Source organism: Arvicanthis niloticus, chromosome X (genome assembly GCF_011762505.2).
Source record: "Arvicanthis niloticus isolate mArvNil1 chromosome X, mArvNil1.pat.X, whole genome shotgun sequence".
Taxonomy (NCBI): domain Eukaryota; kingdom Metazoa; phylum Chordata; class Mammalia; order Rodentia; family Muridae; genus Arvicanthis; species Arvicanthis niloticus.
In genome coordinates this window covers 97,640,305-97,667,017 of record NC_047679.1, presented here as the reverse complement: position 1 = coordinate 97,667,017, position 26,713 = coordinate 97,640,305, and the positions used below count along the sequence as shown (strand labels likewise).

At 39.9% G+C, this 26,713-nt stretch overlaps 1 protein-coding gene across 3 annotated transcripts in view; it reads right to left on the bottom strand.

Annotated features, from left to right (window-relative positions):
• Dock11 (dedicator of cytokinesis 11) overlaps window positions 1-26,713 on the bottom strand; it is a 179,296-nt gene that overhangs the window by 25,537 nt on the left and 127,046 nt on the right. For all 3 annotated transcript variants that reach the window (XM_076918872.1, XM_076918873.1, XM_034485270.2), the window contains 9 exons: window positions 22,851-22,917; window positions 17,876-17,923; window positions 15,717-15,859; window positions 13,823-13,938; window positions 10,650-10,787; window positions 6,925-7,107; window positions 4,362-4,475; window positions 2,126-2,341; window positions 1,980-2,037 (listed from right to left, as the gene is read on the bottom strand). In XM_076918872.1, coding sequence (XP_076774987.1) covers window positions 1,980-2,037; window positions 2,126-2,341; window positions 4,362-4,475; window positions 6,925-7,107; window positions 10,650-10,787; window positions 13,823-13,938; window positions 15,717-15,859; window positions 17,876-17,923; window positions 22,851-22,917 — 1,083 coding nt within the window. The remainder of the gene's footprint in view (window positions 1-1,979; window positions 2,038-2,125; window positions 2,342-4,361; window positions 4,476-6,924; window positions 7,108-10,649; window positions 10,788-13,822; window positions 13,939-15,716; window positions 15,860-17,875; window positions 17,924-22,850; window positions 22,918-26,713) is intronic.

Below are 26,713 nucleotides of genomic sequence, written 5' to 3'. Positions count from 1 at the left end.
TGAAATACATAGAGCAAGAAATAGTCTTTCTAAGGTTAAGGACTGGCTAGTGGAGATAAATCATTCTTGGTCTGAAGGTCTTTATACCTGTGAATAAAACAAGATTCTTGGGAAGAACTTCTAATATAATTACCTATTTTCAAAATCGAAAGAGTTTATTCTTAATAGGCCTGGAACTCATGTTTCAGGTGCTCACTAATCAGAGAGCTGGGGTAACAGGAAGCCAGTTTCTCTGGAAAGCACTGAAAACCATAGAATGGTGTTTAAGAAGCTCATCTTTGTTAATGGATATGGAATTGCAGGTGTGCAACTTTGATTTCTATTTTTAGGGCAACTTTACAAACACATTAGTATTAGTGTTCTAATTTAAAAAGATGAAATGGGTCTTATTTTGATGAATTCTTTCTCCATTAGAACTACTTGTAGGGACTGCCTGTATAGCTTGGTCCTAAAGCATATGCATATCATGCCTGCAGCCATTTTATCAATCCCCAGAACTGCCCCCCTCCCGGCTCAAGGAGAAAATGAAAACAATATATGGACTGAAAAAAGAAAATAAGAATATACTAATTTCTTTTATTTGCTTTCTTGCGATAAATCATTCTTAATTTTTGTTTAATATAAAGTCTTTGTCCTTCTGAGTAAAATAAGATTCTCAGGAAGAATCTCTAATATAATTATGTATTTTCAAAAATCTAGAGAGTTAATTCTTAATAATTCTTTGAGTCTGGGACTCTACTTCTGGTTCATCCTTTGTCATTCACCCTGACTTGGAATTTACCATGTAGCCCAAGCTGTCTTGAATTTGCAGCAGTCTTCCTGCCTTAGCCTTGATGGGTTGGAATGACAGACCCCACAACCCACAGCTGAGTATAATGTTTTGTAAACTTTATGATTCAGAAGCTTTTCAGTGAAATTTCAAATACAAGTACAATGCTGAAACTGTCGCTCAGGTAGTACTGGCATGCTTGCTTGCTTAGCATTCACAAAGTTCTGGGCTTGATCTCCAACACTGCATGAACTGAGCATGGTGGTGCATGTCCGTAGTCCCAGGAGGTAGAGGCAGGAAGAGCAGAAATTCAAAGTCACCCTTGGTGACATAGCAAGTCTGAGGTTTGCTTGGACTATATGAAATCCTACCCCTCCTCCCAAACTTAAATGACATAAATGCATAGTTGAATCATTATAGTCATATTTGGGAAGAATTTCCACAATGGCCATTATCTTACATGTGAAATGAAAAACACAGAAATTCTAGAGATAAAAAACAAAACTTAGCAAAAAAAAAAAAAAAATGTGTCCCCATAGCCAAAGCCCACGTAATATGACTCCTTTAAGTTGCTTTCATTTTGCCCTCATTGTGATAGATAGCAGATGTCTTGATTGCAATCGCCACTACCAATTAACTTTTAAACCTTACTCAATTGTTTTGCTATTTGAGTAGTTATAAAATTCAGCACTATTATTTGGGTTGGAGAAGCTTTCAGCCTGATCTCTGAATTAGGAAGTTTGAATTAGGAATGCAGAACTATTGATGTCCTTCAAGGGCTTGATTCCCTTTAACTCTCAGGTGTCACTACATAAAATAGCTCTAGATACCTAGTCCACAGACAGTTGTTGTTGAAATTAAGGATGAGGAGGGGGAAAGAAGCAATCTGTATTATGCAGAGCTTCTCTCGAGCCATAAGAAGAACTGAATTTGTGGCAGTTATCCAGGGAGATAGTCTTGGGAAATAAACACTGGGCATCAAGCCCAGTCTTGTACTATTTAACTTATTCTTGTAACCTCCCACAGAAGCCAAAGCCAAAATGAGCAATGCAGTCTTCTTTTATAACAACGTCTGTTTAGCCCTGAATGATGCTAAAGGTAAACATATTTTTAAGAGCTCAATTCTATCCCGTTCATAATTACACACTGCAAAGATAAAGATTATTTTGCCAGCCGAGAGTCCTCCCATCTCAGAACAGAAAGGTCTTACTCTTTCGGTGAAGAAATTCTGCAACCAGAGCCGCTACATGGACATAGCACATTGCAGCCTAGAAGTGGATGACAAAGAAAGAAGTGTCAGAATATGTTCAAAGGAGTTTGAGAAGTCCTAGTGGGAGCAAAATTTTAAGTAGTCACCTCGGAAAAATCTCCATTTTTTACATGAATTTTGGCCATGCTGTCAAGCCAAGTTTTCCTCAGCTCTGGAGTGCTGGCATATGATTTAGCTAAGCTATACTGGAGATCAATTAGCATTTCAGGGTCTTTCTCATGCTCCTTCATTTGGGCAGTGGCCATAAGAACGGTGCGAATCCTCTTGGTCAAATCTTTGACTTCTGTGGGAAAAGCAGTTGCCTAATTTCAAAACAAAAGAAAACAAAAAAAACCCACATAATTTAATATTATTATCAATAGGATCACAGTTTAAGCATCCAAATCTGGGGACTAGAATATGGTTTCTATTCCTTATAACAGTTGGTAGTACTATATTCCATATGGCAAGTCAAAAGGGTTTTTAATTACTTATTTTTTTAAAATTATGTAACTAGCCAGGTTTTAAAGGCTATACTCAAACAAAGCCCATAAAAATATGATCTTTGGAGTCAGACTATCTGGCTTTCATTGTGAATTCTACAACTACATGTTTGGTTTACTTGTAATTGTAACTGAAAGTTGTAGACAGCACATAGGTACCAGGTAAGATCTGGGTGCTTTATATGTTTTAATTAAGTACTCTTCTCATGCATTTCCACGAATGGTAAAACTGAGGCCCAGAGCAGTTGAGAAGCTCAGCCAACATCTCTTGGTTGGCAAGTCATGGAGACTGGGGTAATCTGGCTCCAGAGCTAGTGCTCTACAAGCAATTTCCCATAGTGAGGATCTTGCCTATTTTGCCAACTCACTATATCACACACCTCAGTGAAAATCCTGCAGCCAACTTTACATTTCCACAAATGAGAGGTTGTGAGTCACATTACACTCCAGAAAGGTTAAAGAGAGCATTAACCTCTCAAAGTGTTTCTGACCCTAAGATGGGGATGGGGCAAGGACACGGTTAGGGAACTTAATATGAATATAATATACTGTTCTGCCTTTTTGTCTGATTTAAAAATACTTATTAGTGCATCTAACCCCTCTGTGTTCATTAACAGAAACCACTTCCGGAGGGAAAGGCTTATCTTCTTGTAACAGGGTTACAGGTGACTTTAACAGATAAAACTGTCATTGTCAAATAGGAAGGCAAAGGGGCTCTTCTTGAGGAGAGCTAACATCATCCCTATTCACGTGAAAAACATCGTGCTAATCTACCTGTATAATGGCATTGAGCATGGTAACAACTAGAAACAAATGCTTGGAGCATGAGTAAAATAGCTGAAATAGTACACGTTGTTTCTGTGCTCCTGGGATTAGCCGAACTGTATACTGATCCCCTGGGAAACCCACAGAGCTGCTTGAAAGCAAACTTTCCCAGCCTGTGAGCAGCTGGCACTACTCAGTGTTTTGCTCCCTGTAAGCAGCACTCCTAGGGGAATGGTCTTCTGGTACATAGATTCTACACGTCCCCAACATCAAGCATGTTGCGACTGTGAGCTTTAGATTTTTTAAAAAAGATTTCATGCACTATTGCCAAATAGACTAGAATATGACCTTTCCTGAGAATGGGGACAATTTATCCCTCTGGGAGGATCTCAGGACCTGTTTTCCAGGCAACACAGTAGTAGGAGATGCATTTTTAAAATAATGCCCTAGTTTTTAAGCATGTAGTGCTCAGAATCCTATATTTGATTCTGATGAACTGGTGCTGAAGACTGACAGCTTTGGACTGTTACAGCAAGCAACAGTTGGTTAGCATAACTTTTGAAAGTCACAAAACCGACAAATAATGAAACCCTTCTGTTCCATTTCTTCTCTGTTGGCAATGGATCTGTTGGCCATCCTAAGAAGTGAGATTTTTTTTTTCTCAAATTTCCAACTCAGTTTTTAATTAGCCAGTATTATAAATGGTAAAAATTGTTAAGAAATAAAAATAAATATTTATTTTCCGGGCAAGTTTAGAAATCAAGCAGAGAAAACAACACAGATTTTTATTACTAACAAACACACATTAAAAAAAAATTATTTAGTTACTGCTGGATATAATTGCTAGAGATCCAGTAGCAAAGAAAAGCCATCAACTCTTAAAGCTCACATTCTATACATTCCAGACTGACAGTCACTGAGAATTCCACCTCAGTTTAAAGGTATAAACTCCCTGTTTTAGTAAAAGTGGTTTGTATTTGTTAGTTTGGTGTTGGGGATCAAACCCAGGGCACTGTTCATGGTGAGTGCCACCGACTCACAATCCCAGCCAAAGTGGTTTGAGTTTATTCCATACCTTCATAGGTCTGTCGCTATTTGCAAAGTTATTGATAATGAATAAAGACTCCTGAAATCTTGATCCTCCACTCAGTGCTACGTCCGCTATCAGCTGACTCACAGCAATGATGATCTGTGGGAAGAAATAAAGGTTACTTTTTTCAAATGGCTTTTAAAAAATATCCTGCTTTGGGAGGTGGGGAGGGGTATACTGTGTCCAGGTTAACATCTAACTTGCTTCTGTCTTCCTGCTTCAGTCTTTTCAATAACTTGGACTGTAGGCTAATGGTTGTTACCTTATCAATAACTCATTCCCTAGTATAGAGCTCTAATGGGACAGACCAAGGCAGTGAAGATATACAACTAAATAATGCCTATATTACATGGTAGACTACTGAGCCAAGAAGTCTCAACGGTGTTTAGATTCTGAGTCGTTTCATCAATTAATCACAATGATATGCAGATGGAGAATAATAATTTTCACCCAGTGTGTTTTCTGTGCTGGAATGGTGTCAGCTGCTATATGCTTTTCATTTTCACCCTCATAACCATGCAAGGTGGCAAATACTTGCCCTCATTTTACAGATGAGCAAACTGGTTCAGCCAGATTAAGTAACTTGCCTAGGGTCACACAGCACATATGTAATTAATCTATGAGTCCGGCACAAGCAAATAGTTATCTCTATAAATTCTGTAATTTCCACAAAATCTTGAGATTAATTCTATTGTTTGTTAGTTTTTTTGTTTGTTTTTTTGAGACAGGGTCTTGCTGTGTTATCCAGACTGATCCTAACTTGTAGGCTCAAGTGATTCTCTTGCCTTGGCATCTCAAGTATATGAGAGCATACAGGTGCAGGCTAGCATTCCTAGGCCAATTCTTTTTAAATTTTGTTTTTTTTGAGATAGGTTTTTCTTGTCCTGTAGACCAGGCTGGCTCAAACGTGAAATCTTTTTACCCTAATCTTCCACATGTTTGGATTTTAGACATGTGCCATCATGCTTGGCAATCTTTCATTGTTAAATAAAGGTTTTGCTGATGCATGCAAAACAACCTGTATCACCTGCCATTTATTATCTAACAATCTTATTATTTAATCATTTTACTTAAGCCTCACAAAAATTCTGAAGTACAGTTTCTCCTATTTTATATTTGTAGAAGCTGAGGTACAGAGAGGCTAAGGCAGTCACCTGCTCCACGTCAGACAGTCATGGAATCTGAACTAGAGCACACATTCTTAAGAGTTACACTCTAGAGTAGCCTTGTCCAAGAGAAAGAGAATTCGAGTCACATACATAAGTAGCTATAATAAAAAAAGAGATGGAAATGAAACTTACTTTATTTTTCATATTTACTTTGTGTGTATGTGTGTGTGTGTGTTGTGTGTGTGTGTGCATGTGCATGCACACACTCTTGCTATATGTGCATGTGAATTTCAGAGGCCAACTTTCAGGAATTTGGTTGTTGGTGCTCAAATTCAGGTTGTCAGGCTTGGCAGCAAGCACTTTTACCCACTGAGTCATCTTACTGAAAAATTTATTTTGATATATTTTAATTACTGTCCAAATTTGACAAATTATTTCAATATATAAGTAATATAAGATGACTTAGATGCTCTGTTTTTTTAATGTACTTAGTCTTTATACTTTTGATACATCTCAGTTTGGACCAGTCCCATTTCAAGTGGCAGACAGCCACAACATGGTCTGATCTATAGCACAGAAAGGAAAATCCAGATATTGATGTCTTTTGTAGTGCTGAGAATAGAACCCAGAACCTTGTGCATGCTAGGCAAGCATTCTATCACTGAGTTGTAACCTCAGGCCTCTTTTCACTTTTTGTTTTGAGATAGTGTCTCTCATGTTGCCCTGGCTGGCACTGATCGCACTCTACAGACAAAGACTTGCAGATGATATCCTCTTACCTAACCTTTCAAAGCAGCTATAAATGTTGCTGTTTGTGGGGAGCAGAGTGAGAGGTGAGTGCACACAAACATTTGCAGGTGCACATGTATGCCTGTGTGTGGAAGTTAGCCATTCTTCAGATGCTATCTATCTTAATGGGGTGGGGGGCAAGATCTCTCATTGGCTTAAAACTTGCCAAATAAGGTTAGGCTGGCTGGCCAGTGAGCCCCAGGTTGGTCTGTCCCAATTTCCTCAGTTCTGGGGTTACAAGTGCATAACACCATACCTGGCTTTAAAACAAAAATGATTTATCTCTATGTATATAGTTGTTTCACCTGCATCTATGTCTATGCCCCTGTGCATCATGTACATCTCTGGTACCCAAGGAGGCCAAAATAGGACATCAGATCCACTGGGTTGGAGTTACAGGTGGTGATGAGCCACCATGTAGGTGGTATGAATCAAACCTAGGTCCTCTAGAAGAACAGGCAGTGCTCATAACCACTGAACCATCCCTCCAGCCCCATACACAGCTTTTTGGTTCAAATTCAGGTACTCATGCTTGCAGAACGTGCACTTTAGCAACTGAGCTAGCTATCTTTCTAGTTATAGATGTGGATTTTGATGGAGGTCAGTGATTGAAGAGAAGACAATAAAGAAGAGTTTTGATTGGTACTCACCTGCAAGTGTGTCCTCAGAAAGGTTTTCCTCTTGGTATACTCAAAGTTGTTTCTCATCAAGAGATACAAAAGTGCAGATGCCTCATTCCTGGTTGAGCTAATCTTTGAGGTACAGCACTTTAAAACCTCATAGCAAAATGCAGCACACATGTTTACTCTTCCTTTGAAAAAGGCTGAGGGAAACTAAACAAGGAAAATAGAAATGAATATCTGAAAATCTAATAAAATCTATCAAATAATCACATGATGACTGTAGCCCCACCTAAAACTATGCTCAGAGCTCTAGAGGATAACAAATCAATATGAGGTTAGAGCTCTTTTCTCAAGATAAGCTGAACTTGTTACCATAGAGACAAGCATATGTCAATGATAGAACAAGTCAGGTAAGTATAGAGAGTACTGCAATAATGTGGAGGTACTTGGCATAAATGCTGTCAATTTGAGATAGTCCAAAACATACTAGGAACAGATTCGATGACACGCTGAATAAATGAATGACTGAAATGATGAATGATGGCTTCTGTTCTAATGATTCACCTGCTGAGAGAATCAGTAGTAGCGAAATCGATCCTTTTTTATTAAACAAAATGGAGTCTATGTGAAGTGTTCATATAGACCTGTCCATTTTCTACTCCACCAAAACTATCAGTTAAGACATATTCTGTTATAGAGAAAAAGAGTGCTCAAGTGGTCACTGAATTCTCAAAAACAACCAAGTGGCCGGGTGCTTTGAGAATGTATTCCGCCTGCTGCTTTGTAGAAGATAAACTACATATCTAGTGTGGATTTATTAGAGTCTCCTATCCTTGAAAGGTGAGACAAGCAAGCTGTTTCTGAGTGCACAATCGCCATTTTTTTTTTTTTTTAATGATTTCTAAGCTTGAGCATCAGCTACTCAAAATGACTTCTTGGAAACCTTGAATTTTAAGTCACAGTTCAGGAATCTATCTACTGCATTGTTTTACCTTTGTAGCAGGTGCAGTGTTGGGCAAGCAACAGGTGTGTAATAAATGCTTTCTGATTGGCAAATTGGGAAATCTCATTAAGTTTCACAGGATTAGATCGACTCTTGCTGGACCAGATACTCTAGTATAAAAACATATAAGGGCAGGCATAGCTATATGCAGTTAATCCTTACAGTAAGTCTTCTTACATTACTTGAGACATGAACAATGGTGAAGTCATGAGCAACTTGCTCAATGTTAATTTTAATGTGTCCCTTTCATCTCACTTGATACTCTACCTCATGAGGATACCCATATTCTGTTCCCCTGGGCTTTTGAGACACCATCTATTTTTGTCTTTTTTTTTTTTTTTTTTTTTTGCTACCTCTGTCACTGTTTCCTCTTGTCTCCTTTACAGTTTTCTCTTTCAACCCTTTCTGTGTTATCTTCTCCAATGTTCTGATCCTGATCTTTGTTTTCCCTCTAAATCCTTCCCAGGGGGAAGTTCAGTCACTCTGGTGAGTTCCAGTATCCCTTTGATGCTGATGTTTTATTGGTGAACTGGTGATAAAGTCCAAAATTTCTTGTTAACATGTATTCTATCTTCATATCCATACACCCCTTTTTCCAGGCCCTTATCTATTTTTTACATGCTTTATTTACATCATTTTTACTATGTTTTGTACTAAATACATACAATCTTATCTTTTCTTTGCATCTCCTCTTCTCCTCCCCTCCCCTCCCCTCCTCTCCTCTCCTTCCCTCCCCTCCCTCTCCTTCCCTCCCCTCCCCCTCCTCCCCTCCCCTCCCCTCCTCTCCTCTACCCTCCCCTCCCATCCTCTCCCCTCCCCTCCCCTCGTCTCCTTCTATTTACCCCTTTGTGGTTTACCAGGCTAAAGCTCTGGCTGGCCTGGAACTTGCTACATAGACTAGGCTGGTCGTGAATTCACAAATATCTGCCTGCCTCAGCCTCTGCTTCTCAGCCAATGTGTAATTTTAGAAAGGTTTGCTTTCTCTTAGTCATACTAATTCACTTTTAATACACATTGTGTTACTTCCCTGCTCAAAACATTTCTTCCATGCCTGCCTATTTCCTAAAAGATGAAGTCTAGCTTTTAAGGTGACGACACACTGTTCTACTTGCCATTTATACTTTCAGTTGTATCTCCTAAGTCCACACTAACTCCTCCACTTACTACTGAAGGGAAACTTTGATAAGGTATAGCATATATGTATCGTTATGTGTATGTTTTCATATATTGCACAGTAAGCCCTCAGGATGACATGCAATAACTACCTTCCTAGTAACTGTTAAATAAATTTTTTTCTAAATGTATTTCCATTCATAGAAAACGTTTAAAGCTTCACATTTACCCAATTTCTGTTTTATATACAACGAAAGGTGGGGCTTGTTTCTTTGATCATGTACTGGCTGTTTATGGTTCATTTACAAAACATTATATAAGACCGTAGGGTTCTAAAAGTTAGTTTCTGCTTTCAACGTGCTTACACACATTTTTTCTTTAAACAAGGCAAGACTGGTGCTTCATTAGTACTAGTAGTGGTGTGATGGTCTCATCATATGATAAGCAAGATAAAGAAAAATTGGTGAAGTTGGTGATTTTTAAATGACATTGGGGCTAAGAATGTGGTGTCCTAGGTTGAATCTTGAGAGAAAAAAGAGGCTTCAGAGGAAGAGTGTACAGGCTAGTCTTATGCCACCCTGACATACAAACTAGAATTATCTGAAAGAGGGAACCTTAGTTGAGAAAATGCTTTCATAAGATCTGGCTGTACAAAGGGGTCAAGGGCACCCAAGAAAACCCACAGAATTAACTAACCTGAGTCCATAGGGGCTCACTGAGATTGAACTGTCAACCAGGGAATCTGCCTGAGACTGACCCAGGCCCTCTGCACATATGTAACAGTTGTATAGCTTGATTTTCTGGTGGGACTCCTATCAGTGGGGATAGGAGCTGTCTCTGACTCTGTTGCCTGCCTGTGAAACCCTTTCCTCTTACTGAGGTTCCCCTCTAGTGTTAATAGGAGAGGAGGTGCCTCATCTTACTACAACTTGATATGCCATGGCTGGTTGATATTCATGGGAGGCCTGCCCTTTTTTGAAGAGATACAGGAGAAGCATACAGGGAGTGGGGTAGAGAGGGGATTGGGGGAGGAACTTAGAGGAGAGGAGGGAGGGAAAAACTGCAGTTGGGATGTGAATAAAATAAAATTAGTCCAGCTGTAAGGCATTACAGTGATTGATGAGGTAGAGCCCAAGGCATTGTGAGTGGAGCCATCCCTGGATTGGTGGTCCTGGGTTCTACTATAAAGCAGGCTGAGCAAGCCATGAGGAGCAATCCAGTAAGCAGCACCCCACCACGCCTCTGCATCAGCTCCTATCTCCAGGATCCTGCCCTATTTGACTTCCTTCAATAATGAACAGCAATGTGAAAGTGTAAGATGAATAAATCCTTCCTCCCCAACATGCTTTTGGATCATGGTGTTTTACAGCAGCAATAGAAACACTAACTAAGACAGAGAGGGAGACCCCTGAAAAGGGCCTACTGAAAATGTGAAGATATGATGGTAAAAGGGAAAGCCTGTTCTCATTTTATAGGATTCTTTGCCTGGTTCTCTACACTGAGTTTGCTTTTGCTATGCTGTGCTCATACTTACAAAGGCTGAGGAGGTAGTTATTGGCTGTTTGTAGATGTCAGCACAATGATCCCCAGTCCTCCTCCTTCCCTTGAGCTCCTCGCACTTTCAAGTTGTTCTTACCTTACTGATGAAAGATCTCAATGAGGCAAAGACATGCTTCAGTGACACTTCAGATTGTCCATTTTTAAGAAAAGCAAGGTGAATATCAAATACTTTTTTCATTAGTGGATTGTGACCATCATTATTTAAAAGTTGGCTCTATAAAATATGAAAAAAAAAAAAAACAGTTTTAGAAGCCTTTAGTTGTCCCCTCTCCCCCACATACAAAAAAAAAAAAACCTGATTTTACTGCATCATCAATATCTGCTTATGAAAATGCTGTTAGGACTGTGGAAGTTTTTATAATATTTTCAGTATTTTATTTGAGAATATTCATGTGATCTTCAACTTGAATGGGATATCACAAAATTTCATACAAACTATATCTAGACTATTGAAACTCTAGCATTTAAAATAGCTAAAAAAATTACTCTTTCAATACAGAACATCAAATTTTAAAATGAGTATGGGAAAAATATTTCACCTTCCAACCCTCCTCCCTTTCTGTCTTCTTCCTTTTCTTTTTTTTCTTTCTTTTTGAAGTTCTCTCTCTGCAGCTCAGTGGGATCTAGAACTTGCTACATATAAAGGCCAGTCTGGCTCAAAGTCACAATCCTTTTGCTGGAATTATGCATATATCCAGTCACAACCACTGGGGGGAATTTTTTTTAACTTACACATTTAGAAATTTAAAAACAAATACAAGGCAACTGGCCTTTGTATTTCTCTGGGAGAGTAATAATTAGGAGAAATACCAAACCTTTTAAGAAGTCTATTATCTTATTTAGTTTTAGAACTCTATTTTGTATAAGACGTATTTATGCACTGGTGACAAATTGAACCCTTCATAATACCTCATGATCCCATGAAAACAGATACTGTAACTGACTGTTTAAATGCCTTTTGTAAATGGGCACTAAAAAAAAATCTGTAAACAGTACAGTTGTACAGAGATATCAGTTGGTTCATGAAATTTGTTTTCAAATAAATTACCAAGGGGCTACAGTGTATAGCTCAGTGGGAAAATGTTCGTCTGCTATGTGAAGGCCTCACTGGGAGGTCCCAAGTTCAATTCCCAACACTGCAAAAAAACACCTGGAAAAAATAAAAATCAAAAACATCGGGGCTAGAGAGATGGCTCTGTGGGTAAAAGTGATTGGCATGAAAAAAGTATGTGGAACTTAGTTCAAATTCCCACAAACCATGTAAAAGCCATACACAGAAGCAGAAGCATCTGGAGTCCTAGTGAGAGACAGGAGGCAGAGACAGAATTTCTGGATGCTCACGTGCCAGCTAGCCTGGAGTACACAGTGGAAAAACAACAGAGACCCCATGTCAAACAAGGCAAGTATTGATACCCAACAAGATCCTTGACATCCACACCTAGGCCTGCATTCATACACATGAATGCACATATTCATACACAGCATACATATGTACACACACACACACACACACTGAATTATATAAAATCAAAACACTGGTTAACTTCTCCAGTTCTGCCTTTTGGACTCTCAAGAAACTAAGCAGGTTATATCAATTCTGCCCACCACGCAAAGCTAGACAAAACGGTTTATAGGCCCACTGGTGACCAGTACTTAGAACCATGGACTTCCATTATGATTGGCATAGCTATGACTTTTGATCCTGTCACCAACAAGCTGCACAATGTGAACTTCGCTGAGAGCCTGGGGCTCCTTATTTTTAGGAGAATGATAAGCTTATATACATAAGGCTATTATGAGGATTAAAAGTTAATTTGTTATTTGTATTTAGCTTACGGGGATATAATTTGTGTTACCAAAATGCCATCAGCTTTAAGAGTACAATTCAGTTACTTTTACTAATTTGGCACCAGAACTGAACTATCAAAATCCAACTTCAGAGGGGTTTTGTAACATCATAAAGATCACATGTCCTCTTCTGGCATTACCTCCCTTTATTACCCCAGCCTTCAAAAGAAAAGGGGGAGGTAACACTGTGACACAATATGTGCTTTGTATGCATAAGGATATGGTTCAATCCCCAGCACCAAAAATAATAAGTTAATATTTGCAAAGTGCTTACGAGAGTACTTGACTTTTACCAAGAAATACACAAATTATCTATTAAATAAAAAGTATTAGAAAAGCAGGGAGGAATGGAAGTCCAGTCATGAGACTCAGATGTCCTATCTACTGACAGGATGAAAAATAGATGTGTGTGTTATTTTAATTAAAACAAACCTAATATTTTGTAAGATCACCTACTATAACTTATTAGTATGTTATTCGATTCTCCTTTATATAATGTTTTTGAGACGCATAGGACATGTTTTCTTAGTCTATCTGGAAGCCTAAGGCAATGAATTATATTACATAAGAAAGAGGAAAAAGCAAAACAAACAAATAAGCAAACAAATGGACAAAACCAAAAACAGTCCCAAATCATATGTAATTGAAGAGAAGCAGGAGGTATGTTTCCCCTTTTGGGTTCTAATATTGTTCTACCTTACATTATGCTCACGTAGTTTTTACTTTCAAAGCATTCTCGAATCTACTGTTTTCTTTTACCCTTCAACCAAGCATGCAAGCTAACTGACTTTCTTTTACAAATAAAAAAAAATGATGATTTGGGTTGAGAGAAAAAACATCTGAGAAAAACCTGGATATCTTGTTATAATGGGTATTTTGGCTAACTGATTCTCTCATGATTCAAGTAAAAGTTACTAGTTATTTTAATAAAAACATGAAAGAAAACACCCCTCCCTTCTTTCCTTCCCCCACTTTTTTCTCCCCCCACTCCTATCTTTGTCTCCAGAGCCTTCACTGACCTGGAACTTATCATACAGATTAGGCTACCTTCAAATCTGGCACTCCTCCTGCCTCTGTTGCCCAAGTCCTGATATTACAGTCACGTGTCACTACACCTGGCAGAAAACCGAATCTCAAGACAAATATAAAACAATAGAATTTAAGAGGCATAGGGGGATTAAGGCCATTTTAGTAGGAACACTTCACTTTATGGATGACTGAGTTTCAGTGATTTCCCAAGGTTATACCATAGCTAGTCAAACTTGGCTTGTCACCCGTGTTTTCTCACCACCCCTGCCAGGTCATTTCAAACTGAACTGTTGTGCCTCAAACTAGCTAGCTATTATAGTTTTTTTTTATTTTCTTGCAATTGACACGGGTTGATTTGAAACTCGTCTTTACCTTGAAGCACTGAGTGAAAAAGGAGATGGTGTCTAGTACTGTCAGAGACACTTCAGTAGCAGTATTGCCTTCCAGAAGTGCCTGGTGGAAAATGTCTGCTTCCGTCGTTGCAGAACCTAAGGTAAGAGAAGCATATTAAACCATGCCCAACACAGATTTATGTTAACACCACCAAATAACTTCCTCCCAAAGCCACAGTAAGACAATCTTTTCTTCTTAGAAGAATCTCACACCACCAGACCTAACGAGCGTCACTGCACTGATGCCTTACTGAGAGCCATGATCTGCCTCAATCACTTCCAGTCACTTTTATTTTTTTCCTGCAACATGTATTTAGCTGTACCCTTCTTTGGCGATGTGATCTCAGTAATGAGCTATGGTGATGGAATTAGGAAATCATGTGGGAGGCATCTTCAGCTCTGCTACTAACATGGATGAAAAAATGACAAAGCCACACAAATTCAACATCCTACAGTCAGGTGTCTTCAATTCTGCCAGTGACAGACTTATTTCTAAATTCCAGGCTATTTATGGGCCAATGGAAGCAGGTTTGTTGCACTTTTACAAGTAGAAACTTTAAAAATTTGTGTCCTCACTGAGTCACCAACCAGGCAGCATACACCAGCTGATATGAGGCCCCAACACATATACAGCAGAGAACTGCCTGGTCTGGGTTCAGTCAGAGAATACACACCTAACCCTAAAGAGACTGGAGGCCCCAGGGAGTTGGGAGGTCTGGGGCCATCCTCGTGGAGATGGGAGGGGGAGAGGAGGTATGGGAGGAGAAACAACTGGAGGGCAGACCATGAGGGGATAAGGACTAGACTGTAAAAAAAGGATTAATGAACAATAAAAAAATTGCATCCTGAGTCTTTTAGCTCAAGGTCTATCTATGTAGGACAGTTATTATTATTATAATTAAGTTTCACAAAGCCAGTTTTCTTGGCCTCTTCTCCTGTGACCTTTGGATTACTGCATGAAAATGAAAGTATTCTTCCTCTGAGGTTTTTTTTTTTTTAATTAATATTTGCTGTCAGAGGGTACTTTCCCTTTATCTAATCCCCTAATGACCCAGTTAGGCAAGATTTCTCTTATCCTAGGTGCCTTCTCAATGCTTTATCCTATTTAAATATATCTTCAGCAACTAGGATTTAGAGCTCATTATTATTATTTGGTGCTACTGGGGATTGAAAATAAGTTCTCATGCATGCTCACCAAGCATACACTCTAGCAGTGAGCTAGGTCCCCAGTATTTTTTTTTTTTTTAGCTTTTTATTGTATTAGACAAGATGAAATTTGCTCAGGATGGCCTTGAACTTGTGAACTTTCTGCCTCACCCTCCTTTGTAGCTGGAATTACAGGCCTGAACTACTAAGCCCAGCTAGAGTTGATTCATTTCTGTAGTCAGTACAGGACATATATGTCATTAGTCATTAAATGAACAATAGTAACTCTAATTGAATATTTTATATGCTATTTTATTAGGACATTAATACTTTCTATTAAAATTTAATGGAGCTAAAGAGATGGCTCACTAGTTATGAGCACTTGCCCCTCCAGAGGACCTGGGTTCAAGTTCAGCACCCACACTGTGATTCACACTCATCTGTAACTCCAGTTTTGGGGGATCAAGTGCCCTCTTCTGGCCTTCACAGGTACCAGGCAAACATGGCACACATACATAGATTCAGGCTAAACATTAATAAACATTAAATAAAATAAATCTTAAACAATTAAAAATAAAATTTGACAGACATACCAAACACATACACTTGCACTCATACAATGCTCATATCTGTATACACATCACACATACATACACATTAAATTAAAAATTAAAGATTAAATAGCATTGCCAGACTATTTGATATGCCTCCGACCCAAGATTACTTACTGTGATTAAGTGTGAATGAGCTTTCTAAGCTGCTGAGATGCTGAAGCCGAGCCTGCATCACCCCTGATCTGTTTCGAAGAGCTGGCATAGTTTGTGATTTTCTATCTATTCCAAAGTGTTTGGACAGCCAGGCATCATGCACTCTAAAATAAAAATTTAAATAATTAACTGAAAGAAAGCCAGGTAGTGATGGTATATTCTTTTAATCCTGTCACTTGGGAGGCAGAGGCAGGTGGATCTCTGTGAGTTCGAGGCCAGTCTATTCTACATTGTGAGTTCCAGGACAGTCAGGGCTACATAGTGAGACCCTGTCTCAAATCCCCACCAATAAAACAAAACAAAACAAACAAACAAAATACAATAACAACAAAAACTGAAGTGCTCCAATAATATACATCATTGTTTGATTCTTTTAAACTAAAATGTGATTTTAGTTGATGTGTTTCCAGATAAATATAATACGCTGCTCAAAGATTCTATCAACTATTGCTTGGATTAAATGAGGTATATAAGAAATGGTGACCCATCTCTCCAGCCCCTAAATTGTACCATTGTAACGTTTTAATGTGTCTTTAAAAGAGTGTATACTATTAGGCTAAGGCATTTAGAAACAGCCTTCTATCCTCAAAAAAACTGGGGCTAAGTAGACAACACTCTAATAATATTCAGGGTTTTTGCAGGAAGTGAGGAAGGAGGAGCAAGAAGACAGATGCTGAAATGGCAAGGGGCTGCCATCAGATATTCAAGAATGAATATCAATCCAGTTTCTTTCTGGATCACTTACAGCTGGGTCATGTGTAAACTTAGGAAGGAGAAGTTTGTCCTCTTCTAACCATGAGGTCAGAGTAACAAAAGCTGCAATACTAAGGTCTATGGTGCTAAAGATCAGAGCAGCTCACAGTCACAGGGAACGAAGGTAGACACTGGAACGTATATCACTTGAGATTTATTACCAGGCTGTTCCAGAAATGCAGCAATAAATCACATGCAAAGGCTTCAGTCTGTGGAACTAAGCTTGGCAGGGTGTGCTTACACATTCTATAATCCCAGCCTTTGAGAAGCCGAGGCAAGAGGATCAGAAGTTCAAGGTCCTCCTTGGAGACAGAGCAAGTTCAGTGCAAACTGGGGCTCCATGAGATCCTGGGGCCAAAACCCAAACCCAAACAAAACAAAGAGAAGAAAGAAACTTCTATGGATTTTAAGTTTGAAAAATAAACTATTTGCTGCTGGAGACATGGCTCATTGGTTAAAGGTCCCTGCCACCATGCTTAACAACCTGACCTGGATCCCTGGGACACACATGATAGAAGGAGAGAACTCAGTCCACAAGTTGTCCTCTGACCTTAACACATTTGCCACAGCATGCACACAATTTTTTAAAAGACTATATTTGAATTCCTTTAATTAGTAGTTCTAATTCATATACACAGATAACACTCATAAATGAACTAAGCAAGAATTTCCTTGCCTTTGGCCATTTGCCTTGAGACATGAGACATTCCTGATTGTTTTTTCCAGTGTTGGGGATTGAACCCAGGGCTTAACATATGCTATGAAAGTACTCAGCTGCTGAGCCATATTCCAAGAACAAATATATTTTCCGTCTTCTTTCCTTGTATGTGTGTGTGTGTGTGTGTGTGTGTGTGTGTGTGTGTGTGTGTGTGGTTTTGGGAATTGAATTCAGGGCCTTCTCCATGCTAAACAAATGCTCTATTACAGAACTATGCCCTGGAGCTCCTCAAACATTTATTCATAAAGATTTAAGAGGCAAAAGAATAAATAGATAATATATAACTCAGTACTTGTGATGTTAACAGATTGCAAGCAAAAGTGACACATTTTACAGCCACCTTTTAATTTTCTGCCACCCTTATATTTAGCCCTTACTTAAGTCCTCCAGGAAACACAAATATCTGCTCAAAGTTTAGGGAGATCTCAGAAGGTAGAAGCCTTCTCTATTACTCTAGTCATTACCTCTTTGAGAACATAGTATTTGTTCACATTAGTTTTAACTTGGAATTGGGATACGATGAATAAATCACAGCCGCCTTCACATTAACCTAAAGTCAATATCTTAGGTTTTATATGCTACCGATGGGATTGCTCTTTGTTGGAAAAGAATGAAGAAATGGAATGCTGTGTAGTACCACAGGAATTACCTTGCTATGTTTCTTTTCCCCATATATCGGAAGTGAAACAAACATACTCTAGGAAGGAGAAAAACAGCATGTTAGTAATATATGGCTACATGGTGCAATGTGACAAGTAATAAGTACAGGGTCATATGTTCCAATGATCAATTTACTAAAATGATACTACAATAACCTTCATTTCCACAGATAACTACTTATGGCCTTGCCACACCCTACCTTTCCACTTATATTTGCTATAGTTATACTAAAATTAAAAGTGCTGTGTCTTTAGATACAAATGTAATGATAGGTTAGAAAAAAATTTGCCTATGTAAATCATATTTTGTGCACTGTATCATACTATAGCAAAGGTCTCTAGTCGTCACTAACACCAAGTCATGTTCCTTAATTATAAAAATAGAGGTAAATGCTGTATTTTGTATAGAGGCATTAAAATTTCTATATGGATGGAAAATAATCTTCCAAGAAAATGGTCCCAAGAAACAAGCTGGAGTAGCCATCCTAATATCAAATAAAATCGATTTTCAACCAAAAGTAATCAAAAAAGATAAGGAAGGACACTTCATACTCATCAAAGAAAAAATGTACCAAGATGAACTCTCAATTCTGAACATCTATGCCCCAAATGCAAGGGCACCCACATACATAAAAGAAACTTACTAAAGCTCAAAGCATACAATTGCACCTCACACAATAATAGTGGGGGATTTCAGCAACCCACTCTCAGCAATGGATAGATCATAGAAACAAAAACTAAACAAAGACACAATGAAACTAACAGAAGTTATGAACCAATTGGATTTAACTGATATCTATAGAACATGTCATCCCTAAAACAAAATAATATACCTTTTTCTCAGCACCTCATGGTATCTTCTTCAAAATAGACCATATAATTGGTCACAAAACAGGCTTCAACAGATACAAAAAGATTGAAATAATCCCTTGCACCCTATCAGACCACCACGGACTAAGGCTGGTCTTTAATAATGACAGAAACAATGGAAAGCCCACATACATGTGGAAACTGTACAACGATCTACTGAAGGATGACTTGGTCAAGGAAGAAATAAAGAAAGAAATTAAAGACTTTTTAGAATTTAATGAAAATGAGGACACATGATACCAAAACTTGTGGGACTCCATGAAAGCAGTACTAAGAGGAAAACTCATAGCTCTAAGTGCCTACAAAAAGAAACTGCAAAGAGCATACACTAACAACTTGACAGTACACCTGAAAGTGTTAGAACAAAAAGAAGCAAATATACCCAAGAGGAGTAGATGGCAGAAAAATAATCAAACTCAGGGCTGAAATCAACCAAGTAGAAACAGGAAGAACTATACAAAATATAAACAAAACCAGGAGCTGGTTATTTGAGATAATCAACAAGATAGCTATATAAACCTTTAGCCAGACTAACCAAAGGGCACAGAGACAGTATTCACATTAATAAAAATCAGAACTGAAAAGGGAGACATAACAACAGAAACTGAGGAAATTAAAAAATCATCAGATCCTACTACAAAGGCCTATACTCAACAAAATTGGAAAATCTGGATGAAATGGACAATTTTCTAGACAGATACCAGGAACCAAAGGTAAATCAGGAGCAGATAAACCATCTAAACAGTCCCATAACTTCTAAAGAAATAGAAGCAGTCATTAAAAGTCTCCCCACCAAAAAAAGTTTGGGACCAGATGGTTTTTGTGCAGAATTCTATCAGACCTTCCAGGAAGACCTAATACCAATTCTCTTCAAACTATTCCACAGAATAGAAACAGAAGGAACAATACCCAATTCGTTCTATGAAGCTACAATTACGCTCATACCGCTCATACCTAAACATCACAAAGACCCAACAAAGAAAGAGAACTACAGACCAGTCTCTCTCATGAATATTGATGCAAAAATACTCAATAGAATTGAAGATCCAGAAATGAACCCACACACCTATGGTCACTTGATCTTTGACAAAGGAGCTAAAATCATCCAGTGGAAAAAGTACAGCATTTTCAGCAAATGGTGCTGGTTCAACTGGAGATCAGCATGTAGAAGGATGCAAATCAATCCATTCTTATCTCCTTGTACAAAGCTCAAATCCAAGTGGATAAAAGACCTTCACTTAAAACCATATACACTGAAACTAATAGAAGAGAAGTTGGGGGAGACCCTCGAATACCTAGACACAGGGGAAAAGTTCCTGAACAGAACACCAATGGCTTATGCTCTAAGATGAAGAACTGACAAATGGGACCTCATAAAATTGCAAGCCTTCTGTAAGGCAAAGGACATTGTCAATAAGACAATATGGCAACCAACAGATTGGGAAAAGATCATTACCAATCCTACATCCTATAAAGGCCTAGTATCCAATATATACAAAGAACTCAAGAAATTATACTCCAGACAACCAAATAACCCTATTAAAAATGGGGTACAGATCTAAACAAAGAATTCTCAACTGAGGAAACTCGAATGGCTGAGAAGCACCTTAAGAAATACTTAACAACCTTAGTCATCAGGGAAATGCAAATCAAAACAACCGTGAGATTCTACCTCACACCAGTCAGAATAGCTAAGATCAAAAAGTCAGGTTATAATAGATGCTGGCAAGGATGTGGAGAAAGAGGAACACTCCTTCATTGTTGTTGGGATTGCAAGCTGGTACAACCACTCTGCAAATCAGTCTGGTGGTTCCTCAGAAAATTGGACATAGTATTACCTGAGGATCCAGCTATTCCACTCCTGGGCATATACCCAGAAGATGCTCCAACATATAACAAGGACATATGCTCCACTATGTTCATAGCAGCCTTATTTATAATAGCCAGAAGCTGGAAAGAACCCAGATGTCCTTCAACAGAGGAGTGGATACAAAAAATGTGGTACATTTACACAATGGAGTACTACTCAGCTATTGAAAATAATGAATTCAAGAAATTCTTAGGTAAATGGATGGAACTAGACAATATCATCCTAAATGAGTTAACCCAATCACAAAAGAACACACATGGTATTTACTCACTGATAAGCGGATGTTAGCCCAAAAGCTTTGGAATAGCCAAGATTCAACTAACAGACCACATGAAGCTCATGAAGAAGTAAGACCAAGTGTGGATGCCTAGGTCTTACTTAGAAGGAGTAACAAAAATACTCAAGGGAGCAAATATTGAGACAAAGTGTGGACAGAAACTGAAGGAGGGGCCGTCTGGAGACCATCCCACCTGAGTATCCATCCAATGTGCATTCACCAAAGGTAGACACTGATGTGGATGGCAGGAAGTGCATGCTGACAAGAGCCTAATATAGCTGTCTCCTTCATATGCTCACATCTAACCACTGATCTGATCAAGGGTTTCCCAATAGAGAAGTTAGAGAGAAGACTGAAGGAACAGAAAGGGTTTGTGACCCCATGAGGAAAGCAACAATACCAATCAACCAGAGCTCCCCAGGGTCTAAACCACCAGCCTGGGAGCACATAGGGAGGGACCCATGACTCCATCTGTACATGAAAGGGAGAATGGCCTTGTCTGGCATAGGTGGGAGAGGAGATCCTTGGTCCCATGAGGCTGAACACCGAGTGGGGGGGGGGAATTCGAGGGTGGGGAGGTGAGAGTGGGGGATAGGTGGGGGGCACATCCTCATTGAAGCATGAGGAGGGGGGATGGGATAGGAGGTTCCTAGGTGGTGGTGGGGGCATGGGAGTAATGGGATAAAATCTGAAATGTAAATATAATACCCAATAAAAATCAATAAAAAAATAAAATGCTCTATATTATTAATAATCATAAATACATGAAAATAGGAAATATAACATCTAAATCCCCATATGTTCATTATTTTCCAGCTTCACTAGCTGTCACAAACAGTCTTGTTTAAGTTCCATGAAAAACAAGCTAATCTTTCCTCCCTCCTCCCATTCATGTTGCCTTTTTTCAAGCAAATTTTCACCATCAGTTGTTTTCATTGGTAAATATTTCCCAGCATATTTACAGTATTTACTAAAGCTGGGGGTGATCATACAATTAAAAAGTGGACCATAAAAACAAGAGGACTTCAGAGAGGAAAAACAGGAACAAAATGCAATAGAAGACAGGCTATGTGGAAGGGGAGATGGGGCTAATGGAGAAATGGTGTCAGCGGGAGAGGGAAGGGTTTAAAGATGGGGCAAGAGACAGTCAATAGAAAAGATTTGCAAGAAAATGCTCTAATGAAAATCCCATTTTTTAAAATATAACTAAAAGTCTAAGAAACACATATTCAGGAAAACTCCCTTGAAATCTTAACTGCTTGCTCCTCAGCAGATATTTTCTATAATTTTTAAAAAGTTGTATCAACTGGTAATATATTGGTTATCCTCTCTGTATTTTATATGAGGATATCAATCATATCTACAATGCATATGCACTATTTATATAAAAAATACATTTCATTCTGTGCATATTTTTCCTTTTATCTTTTGATAATGATAACATAGTAGCTTAGCAATATGACACCTTTAATTCACCATAGTTGGTTTCCCCGAGTGTTTTAAAATACAGGTAGATGTGTATTTCTATATAAATCCATACAGATACATCTGTCTGTTCCTAAAGTGAGTATTTAGAATTACTCAGTTCTAAGAGTTCAATGTCTAGATTTTAGCTGTGCATTAATCCAGTATCTGGTTCAAATGAATGACACAAGCCAGCTAATACCATTCTAGTTTCCTAGTTTTCAAGGTCATAGTAATATTCCCAGTCACCTGTAAGATAATTTATTACTAGATAAGAGTTTTTCTATGGGATCCCAAGTATTCTGCCTCCTTCCTTTTATCATTGGGTAAAAAATGCTAGACTCTAGCTTATTAAAAATAATTTAATTTTCTACAATAATAGCAAATGAACTGTTTAAAACAGAAAAAAACCCAGTAATATCAAATTTCTTTCAACCAACTTTTTTCAAGTAAGTGGACTGTTTAGGAAAATGTTGTAACTTACTCTAGAAGTACGAGAATGTTTATGAGCTCCTGGGGAGACACTTTATTCCAGTAAGTCAAGAGAGTATCTGAAAATTGGAGAAATAAAGTGTTAGATCTGAGAACCAAGAGCTATCACCACACGCTTTTCCCCCTGTATTTGTCTCCCCACTGCCCAACAGCCACACATTTGATCATTTTAAAGACAGGATGATATATATTCTAGGCTGACATTAAATCCACTATGTTGCTGTGTATGATTCCTAATCCTCCTATCTCCACTTCAGAGTTCTGGGATTATAGGCTTGCACTACCAAGTGGGGTCTTCTCCTTTTTTAGGCAGGATTTTACAGAGGCCCAGGCTTATCTTAAACAGGTGCTCACACTTTCTGCTTCCTGCCTTACCTCCTGAGTACTAGCATTATAAAAGTGTCTCATCACACTGCACTTAAAAGAAGCATACATATATTTTTTATTGATTTCAAATGAATCATATAATCTTGATTTCAGGTCCTAATTTCTTTATTTACTTTCTAAATGTTCTTTTCAATGGTCAGTGCTAATATTCCTATCATAGCTGAGGAAATTTTTGTTTATCTTTTATACCCAAGGCTTAGACAACTCTAACATTTCACAAACAGTGGTAGGTTTATGGGCAGTTTTCTAGAGAAAGAGTTAGGTGCTTTTATCTGCTACTTGAAGGGGTCTATTAACCAAAACATTTAAGAATTTAGAGAAAGAGATTATCATCTTCCATTTTCCTCTTTGGGTAATAAGGCTGGTGGTGTATCTATGTGTCCAACTATCTCAGACAGAAGAATGTCTTAAACCTATCCATGTAAGTTTCTTTAACACATTTCTTTCATTTTAAACATACCTTTTATTACCTACCTACCTACCTACCTACCTACCTACCTACATACATACAGGGCTTTATTTTATTTGTTTTAGACAGGGGTCTCATAGTTCAGGTTGATCTTGAATTCCTGATCCTCTTACCTCTACTTTCCAAGTGCTGAGATAAAGGAAACATAACACTTTGCCTCAGCTCTGGCTAAAAAAAATCAAAAAGTAAAAATAAAAAAAGAAAAAAATTATCAAGTTTTTGTCAGAATATAGCTTTCTTTTATATATTCCTCTTATATACCTAACAGTATAGGATATCCTATTGTAAATGACAAAATCTTTGTCATAAAAATGTAGAAAAACTACTCTTTTTTCACCCAAGCAACAGCCTTAGGTAGACAAGGATTAAAGAAACAAGGTCAACCTTATGATTGAGTGAGGTAGGATGAAGGGGTTTTGATGTTGCTTCTCCCATTTTTTAATACTTTTTTTTCTGATACTGGGATTAAACCTAATATTCTACATATGTTTGGAAAGTGCTCTATCACACAGCTATATTACCAGTTCTAAAAAATAATTTTCATGATTATATTTATTATTACATTTATTGTGCATGTTGGGAGCATGTTTAAACTGATACACTTGTAGAAGTTGGAGGACAACTTCTAAGTGCTCCATTTCCACACATGGGCCTCAGAGACTGGGACTAAACTCAGGTTACTAGGCAAATGCTTTTGCTGCTGCCAGCTATCTCCGTGGCCCTAATTGAAGACAGGGTCCAGGTTGAAAATGTAGCCCAGATTGGCCTTAAACTTCCCATTCTTTTGCCTTTTTGTCTCGATTGTTGAAATTATGAAGCATTTTCTAAATTTTATTTTTAAGTCGGGGTCTAGAGTCTCAGGAGATTGTAGAGATTTGCATTGAACTCAATATCTTCTCACCTTGAAACCCTAGCATAGCTGGGATTACACTATGGGTCACTGTCCTCACGTTATTCCAAAGGTTTTTTTCTTTTTAATCAAACCATGAATATCAAACAGTTTTCAATGATCCTAAATTATTAATCATTCATAATCAAAATGTTTTTATATGATTTGTTCTAAAATATCCTTTGTTCTAAAAGCCAACGGCAATTTCTGTCCTCCCGGAATCCTCCTGCCTGGCCTCTTGGTAGCTCCAGGGAGGTGGGGCGTGGGGGGCAAGGGGCGGGGCGTCTGGCTGGGGGTGCACATGCGCATGCGTGCTCCCTCAGCATTCCCGCCTGGCCTCAGAGGGCAGCAGCGCCATTTTAGACGGCGGTGGTGGTGGGTTCTGTTGCCGTCAAGCTTCGGCATTTTTTGTTTTATTTTGTTGTTTCTGATTTTTTGTTTTTTTGTGTTTTTCAGCAAAAAGCTTTTGGTTTCTTTCTAGGGAAAAAGAAACTGGACCTTTCTGTTCATCCTCCTGGGCACCTGCTCTGCGGGACTGCATCTTAAGGCAGCTTCTTAAGGCAGGTCTGTAAAGGGGCGGGCGGGTGAGGCCCGTGAGGCCCGTGAGGCCCGTGAGGCCCCTGAGGCCCGTGAGGTCCGTGAGGCCCGTGAGGCCCATTAGGCCCGTGAAGCCCCTGAGGCCCGTGAGGCCCCTGAGGCCCGTGAGGCCCCTGAGGCCCGTGAGGTCCGTGAGGCCCGTGAGGCCCATTAGGCCCGTGAAGCCCCTGAGGCCTGTTAGGTCCGTGAGGCGCGTGAGGCCCGTGAAGCCCCTGAGGCCCGTGAGGCCCCTGAGGCCCGTGAGGTCCGTGAGGCCCGTGAGGCCCGTGAGGCCCGTGAGGCCCGTGAGGCGCGTGAGGCCCGTGAAGCCCCTGAGGCCCGTGAGGCCCCTGAGGCCCGTGAGGTCCGTGAGGCCCGTGAGGCCCGTGAGGCCCGTGAGGCCCGTGAGGCCCGTGAGGCCCGTGAAGCCCCTGAGGCCCGTTAGGCTCGTGAAGCCCCTGAGGCCCGTGAGGCCCGTGAGGCCCGTTAGGCCCGTGAAGCCCCTGAGGCCCGTGAGGCCCGTGAGGCCCGTGAGGTCCGTGAGGCCCGTGAGGCCCGTGAGGCCCGTGAAGCCCCTGAGGCCCGTGAGGCCCGTGAAGCCCCTGAGGCCCGTGAGGCCCCTGAGGCCCGTGAGGTCCGTGAGGCCCGTGAGGCCCGTGAGGCCCGTGAGGCCCGTGAAGCCCCTGAGGCCCGTTAGGCTCGTGAAGCCCCTGAGGCCCGTGAGGCCCGTGAGGCCCGTTAGGCCCGTGAAGCCCCTGAGGCCCGTGAGGCCCGTGAGGCCCGTGAGGTCCGTGAGGCCCGTGAGGCCCGTGAGGCCCGTGAGGCCCGTGAAGCCCCTGAGGCCCGTGAGGCCCGTGAGGCCCGTGAGGCCCGTGAGGCCCGTGAGGCCCGTGAGGCCCGTGAGGCCTTGGTTGTGAGGCCCGGGAGCCCGTAGTCGTGAGGCCCGTGAGGGCTCTGCAGGTAGCCGTGCCTGTTGCTCCACTGCTGAAAGGCCTGTGGGTGCTCACTGCGACAGCTGTGCCACAGGAGCTAGTGTTCTGGCCAGTAGACCTTCCCCTTAGAGGCTTCTCTGCTATTTTTTCTTTTTTTCTTTTTCTTTCTTCTTTTTTGGTCAGTGGCACATCAAGTCGCTGGCCACAGCTCCATAGTTAAAAAGCCACCAGTGGTCCTACTAGTCGCTAGCCAGTGACAATTTCTCAGTGGAGGTTTTTTTTTGCCCCCGCCCCCACCACCATTTTTTGTTCAGTGGCACACCAAGCAGCTGGCCACAGCTCTGTAGTTAAAAAGCAGCCTGTGGTCCTGCTGGTCACTAGCCAGTGACAATTATTCAGCAGAAGCTCTCTGGCCATTTTGTTAGTGGTCCTGCCAAGCCCAAACCCACCTCTCTTGGTTCTTAATAAGTCAAACAAGATGCAGGCCTGTAGTAGTGGTAGTGAAGACAGGGAAAGCGGTAGAAAACCCACACAGATGGGTAATGTAAAACTTAGTGTAAGTGATTTGGCATCTGATGACTTTAAAAAGGTATGGTTGTCAC